Source organism: Haliotis asinina, chromosome 10 (genome assembly GCF_037392515.1).
Source record: "Haliotis asinina isolate JCU_RB_2024 chromosome 10, JCU_Hal_asi_v2, whole genome shotgun sequence".
Taxonomy (NCBI): Eukaryota; Metazoa; Mollusca; class Gastropoda; order Lepetellida; family Haliotidae; genus Haliotis; species Haliotis asinina.
The window spans coordinates 33,788,946-33,802,320 of record NC_090289.1 but is presented as its reverse complement, the minus strand read 5'-3'; the positions used below and the strand labels follow the sequence as shown (position 1 = coordinate 33,802,320).

General features: G+C 40.2%; 1 protein-coding gene across 1 annotated transcript in view; it reads left to right on the top strand.

Moving 5' to 3' along the window:
* The window catches only part of LOC137297800 (chitin synthase chs-2-like), a 38,978-nt gene that overhangs the window by 18,298 nt on the left and 7,305 nt on the right, over positions 1-13,375 (top strand). Inside the window, exons 14-28 of the mRNA XM_067829748.1 lie at positions 509-651; positions 1,578-1,703; positions 2,123-2,192; positions 2,434-2,489; positions 3,447-3,596; positions 3,805-3,913; positions 4,135-4,341; positions 5,756-5,991; positions 6,342-6,534; positions 7,689-7,844; positions 8,776-9,755; positions 10,223-10,486; positions 11,119-11,201; positions 11,733-11,835; positions 12,673-12,826. Coding sequence (XP_067685849.1) covers positions 509-651; positions 1,578-1,703; positions 2,123-2,192; positions 2,434-2,489; positions 3,447-3,596; positions 3,805-3,913; positions 4,135-4,341; positions 5,756-5,991; positions 6,342-6,534; positions 7,689-7,844; positions 8,776-9,755; positions 10,223-10,486; positions 11,119-11,201; positions 11,733-11,835; positions 12,673-12,826 — 3,030 coding nt within the window. The remainder of the gene's footprint in view (positions 1-508; positions 652-1,577; positions 1,704-2,122; positions 2,193-2,433; positions 2,490-3,446; positions 3,597-3,804; positions 3,914-4,134; positions 4,342-5,755; positions 5,992-6,341; positions 6,535-7,688; positions 7,845-8,775; positions 9,756-10,222; positions 10,487-11,118; positions 11,202-11,732; positions 11,836-12,672; positions 12,827-13,375) is intronic.

Sequence of the window (13,375 nt, the reverse complement as noted above, 5' to 3'; positions counted from 1 at the left end):
TGAAGGACAGAATAAACCAAAAGGGACTGAGAAATATTGAAGATATGAAGGCCGAGGTGGTCCAATATTGGGATACCCTGTCACACGATTACCTACAAACTTTGATGGGTAGTGTGCCTAGGTGTATTCAGGCATGCATTGCTGAGCGAGGAGGTCTAACAAAGTACTAAAACAAGACTGAGACTGTTAAAGGATGATGTTTTAACATGTTTATGTAAGTAAAACGCCAGAAGTTAATAAACGTAATGAGTTACATGACGCAACATGATTCTCAATAATTTCTGGGAATACATACATACATACATACATACATACATACATACATACATACATACATACATACATACATACATACATACATACATACATACATAAAGATCGCAGTGTTATGTTCAGTTTAAATTAGAGTATGAAGGAATCAAGTTTGGCGGATGGGGATTGGGGCATCACATAATTTCATGCCTTCTGTTAAGCTTTATGTTTCAGCCATGTTAACTTTTTTCATCAGGTGAGCTACGATGCTAAAGGCTTTCTGGAGAAGAACCGTGACACCCTGAGCCAGGAAATGGTCCAATGCATGAAAGCTAGCGACAATGAGATGGTGTCTGACCTCTTTACTGTGGAGAAGAGCGACACCGGAACCATCTCAGCGTAAGTATGATGCTACCACGCCCGTCCCCGACACTTTTTAAATATTGTTGCATCATACTGGCTTTGGTTTCGAATGACTACAATTTGCTAATATTTGGCACAATTTTTCACGGTCAGTATTTTCCAGTTTTTCACAGTGTTAGACCGGACTAAACAGGATTAGGTCGACCAATGATTGAAAAAATAAACACCCTTCCACTTCTCCGATACAACGACGTACATGAATAAAAACTTAGACTAACATTTGTGTCGAGAAATCGGGTGTCTGTTCCACAAAGTTAAGGCAGCGCTAAAATGATCGTACGTCCCTCTAAGATAGACTGACGCTGTGATTTTCTTATGGTACACCCATATTCTTCAGCTGGTTAGTTTCTAGTCACCCTTTCAAGTACATATTGTAAATTATCATGACTGTTCTTATTAACTGGCTATATTAACCAATTAAAACCCGAAAAAGATCATATATTGATCTTGCCTGTAAATGAAAAGAATTTGTGGAAGAGAACCGGCTGACGGGAAATTGCTGACCTTTTAATTTAAAATGTAGTGCATTTTGCCCACAAGCAACCTAAGTCAGGGACAGTCAGTGGAGAAATCTTTTGCTAATCATCATGTGATCCAACGTGGCTCCTTCAAATGTTGATTACATGATAGGAGCGTATTAATAACATAAGTAACGTCAAAAAGTAGGTGATATCTCCATAACTTCAATTTTCAAATACCGATCATACAGCTTCAGTATTTGATTATACACAACTTTTGTTTGTTGTTTAAAGCCACATCTATATTTGCATCATGGATCGGTCTACGCACTGTGTAATTACTGGTGAGAGCTTTGTCCACCGAAGTCACCAGTTACGTCGTCCCACGTCCCCGTTGGTCGTCGTTGACCACTGCGTTATTGTCTTTGTGTTCAATTTGTGCAGGACCCACTACAATTACCGTAAGTCAACCCGTCGCAGTATGGTGCGGTCTGGAAGAACGCGCGTCCAGCATCTTTCTCGAAGCGTCATCATGGACATCAGAAAGAGCCAAAAAGAACTCTTGGACAGGTATCTGTTGTTACTCCGACTGGCCTAGACGGACACACTATGGTTACAAAATGTCCTCTCTTGCGAAAACAGCCTTCACAAAACAAATATTCGAAAAAGAATCCAGGGACAATTTAATTATCAGCATATGTGTGAGTGAGTGAGTAGGTGAGGTGAGTGACCGCGTGTGTGTGTGCATCTGTGTGCGTACGTGTGCGAAATTTTATCTTTACTCCTGTTTCATGAACATATTTCTTTTAAGACACAATTACTCTGCCAAATACTCCCTTTAACAAAGTGTTGCAGGTATGAGTGATGCGTGAAGAGGTGTATCAGTTTTTCCAACAGTTCTCTGAAGTTTATACCACACATAAAATCGGTATACAGTCTTTTGTTGGTCAGTTTAAATCTAACTACTCAACATGTTCATTGTCTTTAAGGAGAACCACATTGCCAAGAGGAGGCGAAGAGGAACCCGTTCCAACACAAACAGTCACTCAGTATTTCAAAGTAAGGCAATAGCTGATTACATAATCTGTATAATGAATGTTGCAAATTTAACTTCCTAATTTTAGAATCAGTTAACGTAGACACATGAATATTTAATTAATAGTTAATGTGGCTATCCAACAAGGTACGTTGTAATTTGCCGGCATGTTTCATTGCGATTTTCTTCTATATAGTTGGATGTCTTTAGTTCATTGTGCATTTCCTCTGAGCATATTCTTAAACTTCTCTATATACGTTATAGAATTCGTTGGATGATCTTGTGGATAAGTTAAAAAACTCCGGATCAAGTTTTGTCAGGTAATATATTAGTTTTCATTTTTTTTCCAAAATAGTCCTTATTATAAATTTCTATTAAAGTAAAAATGCTACAGTATGTTTTTGTAACTAACTTACTTATTATCACAAGTATAATACTCAGGTTTAAAAGTGACATTATGAAACTCTGCTCCCCTTGGGGGCGCTGAGGTGGCCTTATTGGGAAAACGTTTGCTATGGTTCCATTCTTTATGTCGGTATGTTTGAAGCACATTTATGGTGTCCCCCGCCGCGATATTGCTGAAATATTGCCAAAAGCGTAGTAAAACCCACTCACTCCACAACCAGTATTATCTTGTGACGATATTTTAAACGAGGTATGTTTGTTATTTTAACCATTGGCTAAATTTCCGACAACGGAAGGGATGGTGTAAATCCTGCTGAGGTTCATGCAGGTAGCAAATGTAATGTAAGTCCCCATGGTTCCTAGTATGGTGATCTACCTTCAGTCGTTAGCGATCTATACCCAGTTTATATTTTGTGACGTCCTCTATAGTTAAGTTATTTTAAACTTCATTAATAGTTTTAAAATGTATGCATCTGTGATCAGATATTTTAAACTGATTACCTTGTTTTCATCGCAGTGTGGTCGTAACATTGCTGATGCGATGTAAATTTAAACTGACTCACTCACTATCTCGTGACGACGTACATAATACTCTCGTGTAAAGTTTACATCGCATTTTGTACAGAGACTCGGGTGACTGTCTTCTTCCGGTTGCGCCCCTTTGGACGCCCGAAACCAAGATCGTGGGCTAGAATCCCAGTTCGACCCGATTACGGTTCTACGAAATGTAAACTCTTTACCCATGCTTTTCAAACCTTTATCACTACAGGCGTTTCTCCTAAATGAAAACGAAATACCCCAATGCGACCGCAATACAGTTCTAAGCGGCTTAAACCAATGTCGTTCACTCATATGTACTTTTGTTAACTTAGATGCATCAAACCGAACACAGGGCTTGTCCCAAATACATTCAAAGATGCCGAAGTGGTAGCGCAGCTGAAATACAACGGGATAGCCGAGGTGGCCCGAATAAGGAAACAAGGATGGTCTGTTAGAAAGACATTCAAGGATCTTCTGAAAAGGTTTGACTTGAATCTTTTAGCCTTGTGGTTAAAGCATTCGTCGAAGACCCGGGTTTCTATTTACAATATGTACAGTATGTGATGTCCCTTTCTGGTGTCCCCGTTGATATTTCTGGAATATTGCAAAAAGCAGCGTAAAATTTAAGTCATTCGATAACCCGGATCTTCACGGCTTGTATCATTTTTTGTCATCATTTGCTGTTTTCAGATTTCAGATCTTGGTAACCTCTGCAGACGGAACTGACGCTGCTAAGTGCGAGGAACTCCTTAAAATATCGGGTGTACAGGCAGACCAGTTCACACTGGGAAGGAAACTGGTAAGGGAGAGTATGTGATGTACTGGGGCATTATTGATTCCTTCTAATAAAGGTCAGTTTGTAACATGTTTCAGGATTTAGTACAACGGCAAATGTGTCACATATCACGACACTAACACCAATCCCCAGTCCCCTCCCATCGCACGCCTATCTGCACCACCAACCATTGCTTATCTGTCAATCAACCAGGAACTATTACATCACGGTTCACTTACTTGAAGGTATTCATGACGGACTCGGTACTGGAGAAATTGGAAACAGAGTTAAGACGCAAAGAAGAGGAACTAGAAAGGGAGAATCGGGAACGAGAAAGACAAGAACGAGAAAGAAGAGAACGAGAGGAACGAGAACAAGAGGAACGAGAACGCTGGCGCAGAGAAGAGGAGGAGGCTATACAGAAGGAGAATGAAAGCCGTCGTTTTCTGAATGTATGTGTATGATGATTATTTACCTATGGTTTCAAATGGTTACCAGTATCTGAAATTACTCTCCTCAACTTTGATTCTTTGACTGACGCCCTGTGGATTTTGTCAAATCCTGACTCTTTGAAGACCGTTTTTCTCCATAACGTTTCTTATAACTTGTCTCCGAGTCCCGAGTAAAACGTTCTTGATTTATCATTAAAGATTTCTTTATAAATCCGGACTCTCTCAATTACGGACTAAAATTTGCATAATATAGACTGTATATACAGCAGGAATATCTACAAAAAATGTATTTTATATTCGGTTTCGTTATAGATATCTTAAAGTTCACAATTTTGCTTTTGGTTTTATCCAAAACGTTTCCATATTGAACTACTGAAACATGTTCAAAAATATTGGTTCGGTTTATTCAAAAAGGATACGCTCACATTTTTTTGTGAAATCATTATATCGGTATTATTATGTAGTGATTATTATGATTCATGAACATAAACATCATTTTGTCGGATCTCGGAATGAACAATATGTTATGGACATGGACAAAACACGAACTTGATGCGCTTATCAACACTCAAAGAATATATCTACATGGTGTTATTTTGAAAGGATTGTCGGATTAAAACTGCTGATACCTACTTCAGATATATTATTTTTGACAATTAATATACCTCTTCACAAATTAACACTGTTTGAAACATGGTATGACTGATGTGATTGGAAATTAGTTTGAACCACAAACAATTCTATAGGAGAAATACCAGGAGGTTTTATATTATCAGATTCTTTCTGTTTTCATTTACATAAAAAGCAAACTCGGCATACTTGATTTTGTCCCTCAATCTATACTATGAAATCTAGTTGTTGATGGATGGAGCATAACCAACAGTCCGCTGTCAGATATCACGAATCTGACTGTTGATGGACAGAAAACATCGAACAGTCCTTTGTTAGATATCATGAATCTGACTGTTGATGGACAGAAAACATCGAACAGTCCTTTGTCAGATATCACGAATATGACTGTTGATGGGCAGAAAACATCGAACAGTCCTTTGTTAGATATCACGAATATGACTGTTGATGGGCGGAAAACATCGAACAGTCCTTTGTCAGATATCATGAATCTGACTGTTGATGGACAGAAAACATCGAACAGTCCTTTGTCAGATATCACGAATCTGACTGTTGATAGGCAGAAAACATCGAACAGTCCTTTGTCAGATATCACGAATCTGACTGTTGATGGACAGAAAACATCGAACAGTCCCTAGTCAGATATCATGAATCTGACTGTTGATGGACAGAAAACATCGAACAGTCCTTTGTCAGATATCATGAATATGGTTGTTTGTTGATGTGTAGAACGCAGCTTTCAGTCCGTTCTCAGATGTCATAAATCTGGTTGTTTGATGTATAGACAACAGCAAACAGAGCGTTGTCAGATATCACGGAGGAGGGATATCTGTCCTCATCCGAAGGGTCCTCCGCACGTGGTATATCGGGAGGATCGACTTCATCAACCGCCATATATGACAGCGTTACACCCTCACTGCCAGCAAGAACTCCAGATACAGGAGAAGGTGCAGCAACAACCCCACAGAACTCATCACCACCACCTCCTCCACCGCCACCACCAACCGATGAGCGGGAGTAGTAAGTTCTTCAATAGTCTTTGCACTAACTTTAGGAAACTGTTTTTTGCTTCATTTGTTCTTTCTGAAATAAACTGTTAATTCAGTTTGTCATGTATCATCATCTAACAACGTACATTGAAATCAACCCCATTTTCCCTGACTAAATGGTATTTGTTATTACCCTGCCTGATGTTGAGCCAGACCACGGAATATTACAACCACCACAATATGATAAAGACGTACTTTACACCACCTTTGCTGCTGACATTGCGACACACTCTCACTAACTCACTGTGAGTGAGTGAGTATCGTTTTATGTCGCTTTTAGAAATACATCTGCACTATCTAACTTATACGTGTTTGTTGCAGTTTCTGGGACATATTCCGAGTGGTTGACACTGAAGTGATTCGGAAAGAATCTTTCGACCAGATGACCTTTAAGGTTTTGAAAGTTTTGGTCTACATCATCCTCTTCCTTGTAATCCTTTGCGCATGCGTGGCACAGAGGCTTGGACTTATGGTCATAATCTCAAATATTTCCAACCACAGCTCCATACCACTGGTGAGACATATATTTTAATGTGATACTTTTATTTTGCCTATGTTCAAGGAAACGTTCAAGCCAAAATGTTAAAATCACAACTACAAATGTTCAAACCAAGTGAATACAATTCTTCCTTATTGATTTATTGGTCCGGTCCGAACTGGAGCTCCTTTCACGAAGCAACCTTTACTAAGGTTAACTTTAACTCCCATTCGTTAACTTTGAACTAAGGTTACCTTAGGGACTTACGATCACCTTAGTGCTACGTGAAAGGAGGCACTGGTCTTCAGCAACTCTAGCTTGTCGTAAGAGGCGACTAACGGAATCGGTGGTCAGTCTCTCTGACTTGTATAACACATGTAGATCGATGCTCATGCTGTTGATCACTCGGTTGTCTGCTCCAGAGTCAACTATGTACAAAACTGCTGTCGTAAAGCTGGAATATTGCTGAGTGCGGGGTTAATCAACAATCAGCCATTGTGTAATATCATTTTCCTCATCTTCGCATTGAATACAAATAATTTTTAAAAAGTCATAAAATTTCCATATTAATCTGTTGATTCACATGGTTCCAAATATGTATCATTTGCCCACCGCGATGTGGCTAAAATATTGCTGCGTGCGGGTTATACAACAAACAAACATGCAACACATTTACAGATTGTTTCCTAATGCCTTGCCCGTACATGAGCAATTTCAATGGCTTAGGTCAATAACTTTTACTTGTGCATGGGTGGGTGAGGTTTTCGCCGCACACGGCAAAAATCTATATATATGTCAGCGGTCAGTAAATAATCGAGGCTGGACCAGACAATCCAGTAGTGGTCAACAGCATGAGCATCAATCTACGTATTGCGATACAATGACACTTGTCATCCAAGTCAGCATGAGTTACTGAAGATCAGTTCTAACCTGGACATTCACGGGTCAACTTACACGCGCTTCTAAGTGTGGTTGCGTTAAAGAGAAAAACGACAAACCGTAGTAAATGTGTCATGCCACGGCAAATTAACTTCAGTAATATGACAGGATCGAGTTTCCTAACTTCTATAAGGCAATACATATGCAGAAATATGCCTGCAGTATTAGCATGTTTGCAAATGACATTCACCTTCTGTAAGTGCACCCATCAATCCAATATCGAATGTATAGATATGTTGAACTTATTTCAGGAGTCCATGGAGAAGGAACGCCGTCACAAGCACCTAATCCATTACGTCTATCTAGCCATAGCGATGAGCATCCCCTACGCCTTGAGCACCCTTGTCTCCTTCGGCAAATGGCTTTTTGGGGTGTTCCCAACACCCGGTGTCCTTACGTGGATTGTGGTAAGAAATGTTCAGGCATATTCGTTACATCTCAGGATTGTTTCTTTAAGGGGAACCTCCTCGTCCACGCATCGACATAACACTTTAAAAGATGCTAACCTCAAGTTGATGCAGTTAAAATATGAGCCACCTAAGACAGAAACAAATAGGAATTTTCCCAACAAATTAGAGATCGCTATAAACTGTTGCACTCAAGGAACGAACCGTTTCTGTACCATTGAACATACAGATCCATATATACTACTGAAACCGGTTTGCAGTACGCGGCAGCGGTGTTTGTGAAGGTTAAGTGAATGAAATAAACAGTGTGTGGAATTTATCAGGCAGCTTACTCAACTTGTATGTGGTTCTGTCAAGGCATGTTAAATTAACCTTAATAATTGTTTTAGTACTGAATTTGGTGTTCTGTACCGTGTTTGAGCAGTTATGCCACATATCTTTATGTGACCATTAACGATGGCATAAAATGAAGCAAATAGTAATGATTAACTGATGGCATGTTTGGGGCTTCACGTTATCAGTGTTTCGAAGACTATTTTCGGCTTAGTACAGCTGTGATAACGCTGAATGTTCCTTATCTTGTCTGGGCAATCATGTTTTGCCACATACATTTTAGCATTTCTTTGATAACATTTGACATTCTTCAACTTCTTTGGGCACTCATGTTTTGCCACATAGAATTTTTGTAATACTCTAATAACGTTTGGTATTCTTTGACACATACATGGCACATACTATATTATAAATACCCTTTTATAACCTTGAGTGTTCTTTAACGTGTTTGGGCAGTTATGTTTTGCCACATAACTTTTACGGAATGCTTTGATAACATTTGCAGTTTTTATCAAATCGAGTCTGTACACACTCTTGTCAAACAGATTACCTATATTGAAACGTCAGGTATATCTATAAACATGTGCCTCTTTTCAAGGTGTTGCTGGTGGAGATCCTTCATTCTGTGGGACTATGTGCCCTGGTCTTCTGGGTCCTTCCTAAGTATGACATCGTTTCCGGGTCGCTGCTGCTCAGTGCAACCAACGTCATCCCCTGTCTCCTTCTACTCACCTGCTCGTCACAGACGATCCACGGGGAATCGAAAACCCAAGCTGTCCTGAAAGGACTTCTGGATGGAATTGCACTCGTTTTCCAGCTGTCTGTTATCCCATTGATGCTGTTGTTCAAGTTCAGCCAACGGAAGAAAGTGGATATGACCAAGATAGATATCACGGATGATAGTCTTGACTTCCCTGCTGTTGTTTGTGGCTTCCTGCTGACTTCGCTAAAAAACTGGGAAAATTTTGTCGATGGGCGTGTTCATACCCTGAGAGGCAGCCCCAACGCAAGCCATTTCAACAACTATATCTTGAACAAACTGCTCCAGATCCGCTTTCAACTAAGTGAAGGAAGACACGCTGTGTCTATGATAGTCGGTATGATAAAGATCGCCATCACATTTTCTTTCGCATATGCAGTAGCATACTATCATATCGACAAGAAGTTTGGGAACGCCAACAGCGACGTCATTGAAACCTTCACACGTTTTGCAACTCTGTACTCGAATCCAAAAGAATTTTCAAGCCTCTTAGCAATTACAATCAGTGGATTTGTTCTGTACAATGGCAGTTTCTTGGCATGCAAGCTGCAAATGCAGAGAGTATCGCTGGCGGTCCCTGTCACCCTTTCAATCTTCGTGATTCAGGGGATTTTAGCAGGACATTGCGAGAAATGGCCGTATCTCTTCCACCGCATCACATACTATCCAATCGGTGCACGCGGACACCCGGAAACCTGCAAAACAGCACAAGAAAATGTATACATGTACTGCCTCAGCATAGCCTGGATCGTGTCCCTACTTTGGATAACGAGACACATCTGGTTTCCCAGACAAGGACGTCTTGAGGAGTACGACAGGTGCTCTACATTTATCATTGTATTCTTTCATAGGTTCAATAGGTGTTGGTTAGTTACTTCCCCCTTAAGTCATAAACGGGTTGGCATATCACCCCGAAGGTCTGAGATCGATCCATCATGCGTACATTGTTGCTGGGTGTGTTGAGGGTGTCAGGAACGATATAAACGCAACACATTACCTATTATGGGAATTTGCGTGACTGTCAGACTCATTGGCCACTGGGCTTTCACAACGCAGCCTAATGCCTAGGCTGGGGGCTGTATTGCCATATGGTACTCTTGTATAGTCTATTGCAGTTGACGCCTGGTATTGAAAAAATATAGCTGTAAAAGCTGAAAATTTCACAAAAAATCAATATGTAATATATTCATATTCCTATGTAATACATAAAAGAAATCTGCAAACCCATATATCGATGTTATATACGTTGCATAGCAATTTCTGACAATTTTGAACTTTTTTCCAGATTGTTCATCAACCCGTTTTACTGTGGGATACAGACATTCGAGAACATTTTCCTCAACCGACGTCGTCACAATGAGGAAATTTATGAGTACACTGATGATAAGGAAAGAATGCATTATTTTATTGCTAAACTCCAGTTGACACAGTCGCCATCAGATTCAGAGGATTCACAGGATTCACAGGATGCCCCTTCTCTTTTTGCATGTGCTACAATGTGGCACGAGACTCCCACTGAAATGACGCAACTACTGAAGTCAATATTCAGGTAAGTGAGTTAAGATTTGCAGTCACATCGGCAATATTTCAGTCGTATTGTGACTTACAAATTTACGAATTAACAATAAAAGCAAATTATAAAAAAATCTGTCGACTGAGGACAGCAAAATAGCTAGATGATCGCATTTAGAGAATAAAAACTATCAAGTAACGTTTTAAATAAGACAAATAGTGTAAACAACATAGAAAACGAGCTATAGATCATCAGCGACTTAGGGTAAATCACCATACCGGGGACCTTGGGGACTGACAGTAATTTTGCTACATGCTACTATTCAGCAGTTAGTTTATTTTACTATATGTGAACCATTATAAAGAGTAAAGTTGAGATCTTTTAAGTTATACCTTGATTGATTCCCCCCTCCTACACACACACACACACTGCTGATTGCTGCAGCAGCATTCATCTACTTTCTAACGTTATGGTCTTCTTGTTTGATCGTTGCTGCATATGATCTTTTGGAGGTGTTATGCATGCTAACGCTGTCGGTTCTTAATGAAATTCTAAACACTGGACATTTAGTATCCCCCGCAGACACATAAATGTGTATTTTCAACGACGGTGTTATTGTTCAAGTAAATGACGTTTAGTAAAGACGAAACAAATGACAATTGTTTCAGACTGGACAAAGCGCAGGCCGAAAGGGAACAGATGGCGTATCTGGATCCCAAAAAAAATGTTGAAGACAGATTCAACTTTCAAGGTTCGTGTCGTCATCTGTGTCGCATTGTGTTTTCTAATACTTGATCCATTGGTCGTGGTTAATACTTTTGTATTGAAAGCGCAGTGTAAAAATACGTGTTAACAGTCACGTGTGTTATTACTTTGGATCTATAATGTAGACTGCTTATTTGTAGCAAACAAGATGTTATTCCGTGCTCTTCAAGACGTCTCGTCGGAAGCACTTCCATTGTTTCTTAATATTATAATCATCTTTAGTTCAAGAACCCTTTTGCAAGCTAGCAGGAGCAATGCTCTGTTTTATACTCTGGGATTCGCCTCCATCAATATTCCCATGGAGTAAAACACCTGGTAACAGAATACGGGAAGCATGAGAGGTTCAGTCAGTGACGACTGCGTCATGACTACGAATTTTAAACCATTAATGAAATTATCTTGAAGGTCTTGTTGAGTATTCACCATGAAAAACCATCAGAGATGGGTCTACCATTAAGATTTGTACCATTAACGATATCCATTTGGGATAAACGGCAATACGTTTGTTTCCCTTCAGCCCACATATTCTTTGATGACGCCCTGGAACTGAACGAGGATGAGAAATGGCAAGTGAACCAGTTCGTGAGGACTTTGGTGAAAGCCATGGACGATGCATGCTGGTAAGCTACCAAGGCAGCCACGGCTGATGCATTGTGTACATGATTGTGTCTGTGAATGACTTATAACTTTGGTTGATCACTGAACTGTGTGGTCCAGACTCGACTATTTACAGACCTACGCCTTATAGCTGGAATATTGCTGAGAATGGTGTTAAAAACTAAGCCCGTATTTTTAACAAAACAGTAGAAGTCCAGTCATCAACGACAAGAGCACCAATCTACGCAATTGGGATTCGATGACATGAATGAACATTTTTCAACCATTCTGAGAACCCGATCCCCTTAGTCGCCCTTACGACAAGTATGGGCTCCTGAAGATCAGTTCTAACTGCTCTTTTGTGCCGATATCGTTGTAAATACTCCCCTGTTGATATCTGTTGTTCATCTTGAGATTCAGCTGTTCATCACACAATGTTCATAGCTGTTTTGTCCTTGTCGCCTGTTGTTATCTGTCTGAAGACCGCTTTCTCAGTAAAGTACAGATTCTAGTACTTTTATTTGGTTGACTCTCATGAGGGTTCGAAAATGCACTCTCAGAGTCAGGTATCCGATCGCCAGCACACAAAATCAGCCATCTAACCCACTCAGCCACCATCGTTTCCACATGACGGATTTCGGATAACTCGTAGTGTGGATCACATACTGTATGTGCCCTCTGACAAGTGTAAATTTCTCACGGCCGCAAGCTATGAATACATACTTAGACACTGGACTAATGTAACCCATGTCATACCTGGGGCTACTTTTTCTAAGTTATGTACATCCGTAGTTTCGTGTATTTATATACAGTACAGTGGTTATTGTCCATATATCATCCTCTTTGCAAATTTTCTTCAGCGCCGTTCATCAGAAGTACATGAAGGTCCACGACCCCTACAAGGTAGTCACACCGTACGGGGCCCAGCTTCTCTGGGAGATGCCAGGAGGGAACCTGTTGTATGTCCACGTTAAGGATAAGAACAAGATCCGACACAGGAAGAGATGGTCACAGGTAACAATACCATGCCAAGGTCAAAGTTTTCTGCTTCATAGAATCAATTGAGTGAGATCTAATCTACGTAATATCACGGTGGGGGTCGCTAGAAGTGGACTTCACACATACTGTTATTGTCTTCATGTGGGGATTCAAAACCGGCTTTCCGACGAACGGTTTAGCCACTAGGCTACCCTACAACCCCGTATTTCGGGTTTTTTTGCTTAATATAGGGGGAAGTCTTGATGATGATTTCTACTTGCTGCTTATTGTCAGGCGATGGCACAATGTGCTTGTTTAACACCGCATTCAGCTACTTGATGGCGGTCAGTAGAAATTGTGAATGAACCAGACAATCCAGTGATTGCCATTACAGTTATTGATCTACACAACAAGGAAGCGATGACATGTATCAACCAATTTCAGTTTCGAGAATCATGGATTCCTGAAGGCACATCTTAGGATTGCTGTTTGCTTTTGTTTACGCTACACCCAGCTGCATTCTAGTTGACATGTATATTCCTTTTTTATTATTACAATAGGATGTTTAAATGGCGCACATGTCCA